General features: G+C 46.3%; 1 protein-coding gene across 1 annotated transcript in view; it reads left to right on the forward strand.

Moving 5' to 3' along the window:
• LRRC6 (leucine rich repeat containing 6) overlaps nt 1-398 on the forward strand; it is a 60,151-nt gene extending 59,753 nt beyond the window's left edge. Inside the window, exon 13 of the mRNA XM_011373826.1 lies at nt 221-398. Coding sequence (XP_011372128.1) covers nt 221-398 — 178 coding nt within the window. The remainder of the gene's footprint in view (nt 1-220) is intronic.
• The last annotated feature ends 713 nt before the right edge of the window (nt 399-1,111 follow it).

Consider the following 1,111-nt stretch of genomic DNA (forward strand, 5'->3'; position numbering starts at 1 on the left):
TGCATTGGTACAGGCCCCAGCACTTTTCAGCACGTTAGTACTCTAAGGGTTAGACTCTTGCTTCTGTAAGGCTCTAACCAGCGACAGTCTCTTATTTTTTGCCTCTGTGTTCTGGGGATAGCACTTGCCAATGGTTGCTGAATAAATGAATGAGTTGAATCTGTTTGCAATTTAATTTTAAACGATGTAACCATTCCATTTGCCCTTCTTATTGTTATAGAAGCAAGCAAATTGAAAAACTAGAAGTGGATCCCAGCAAGCATTCCTTCCCCGATGTGGCTAACATCGTTCAAGGAGAGACACGCACGCCCAGAAGGGTCCGATCGGAACCCAAAATTATACCAAATGAGGAAGATCTGGACTTTGAAGATAACCCTGACGTGCCTCCGCTGATCTGAAGCATCAGGCTGCATTAACTGGGACCCAGCGGACCCCGTTGTGCTCAGTGCAGAGTATGTGTGCATGTGACTTCCGGGGTAAACACAGAGTTATTTATCTATATCAGTATTCCAATGTTTTAGCTTCTGCTTTCTACGGTAATATTCTTAAACTAGTTTAAAATTAAAGGGCATACTTTAAATACGCTATAACTCATCATTCGTCCAGAACGAAGTGTTGGCTAGTGAATATGTTCAGTAAATCATAGCACTAACCTAATGCAGTTAAACAACCAGAAAACAATACCATTAAGGACTGAATGTTTGTGTCCCCGACCTCAATTCGTGTGTCGGAGCCCAACCCCCAGTGTGATGGTATTTGGAGGTGGGGACTTTGGGAGGTAATTAGATTTTAGGTGAGGTCACAAGGACAGGGTCCCCATGATGAGATTAGTGTCCTTAGAAGAAGAAGAAAAGGAACCATAGCTCTCTCGCTCTCTCGCTTTCTCCCTCTCTGTCCTTCTCTCTCCCCTGCTGATGTGCTCGAGCAGCAAGAAGGCAGCCACCTGCAGGCCAGGAAGAGCGCGCTCGCTCGCTAGGAGCCGAATCAGCCAGCACCTTGAACTTAGCCTTCCAGCCTCCAGAACTGAGAGAAACAAATTTCCGTTGCGTTAAGCCCCCAGGTCCGTGATATCTCATTACGGCAGCTTGAGCAGACGGAGACACCGTCTGCC

Source organism: Pteropus vampyrus, unplaced genomic scaffold (assembly GCF_000151845.1).
Source record: "Pteropus vampyrus isolate Shadow unplaced genomic scaffold, Pvam_2.0 Scaffold232, whole genome shotgun sequence".
In the NCBI taxonomy this organism is placed as follows: Eukaryota; Metazoa; Chordata; class Mammalia; order Chiroptera; family Pteropodidae; genus Pteropus; species Pteropus vampyrus.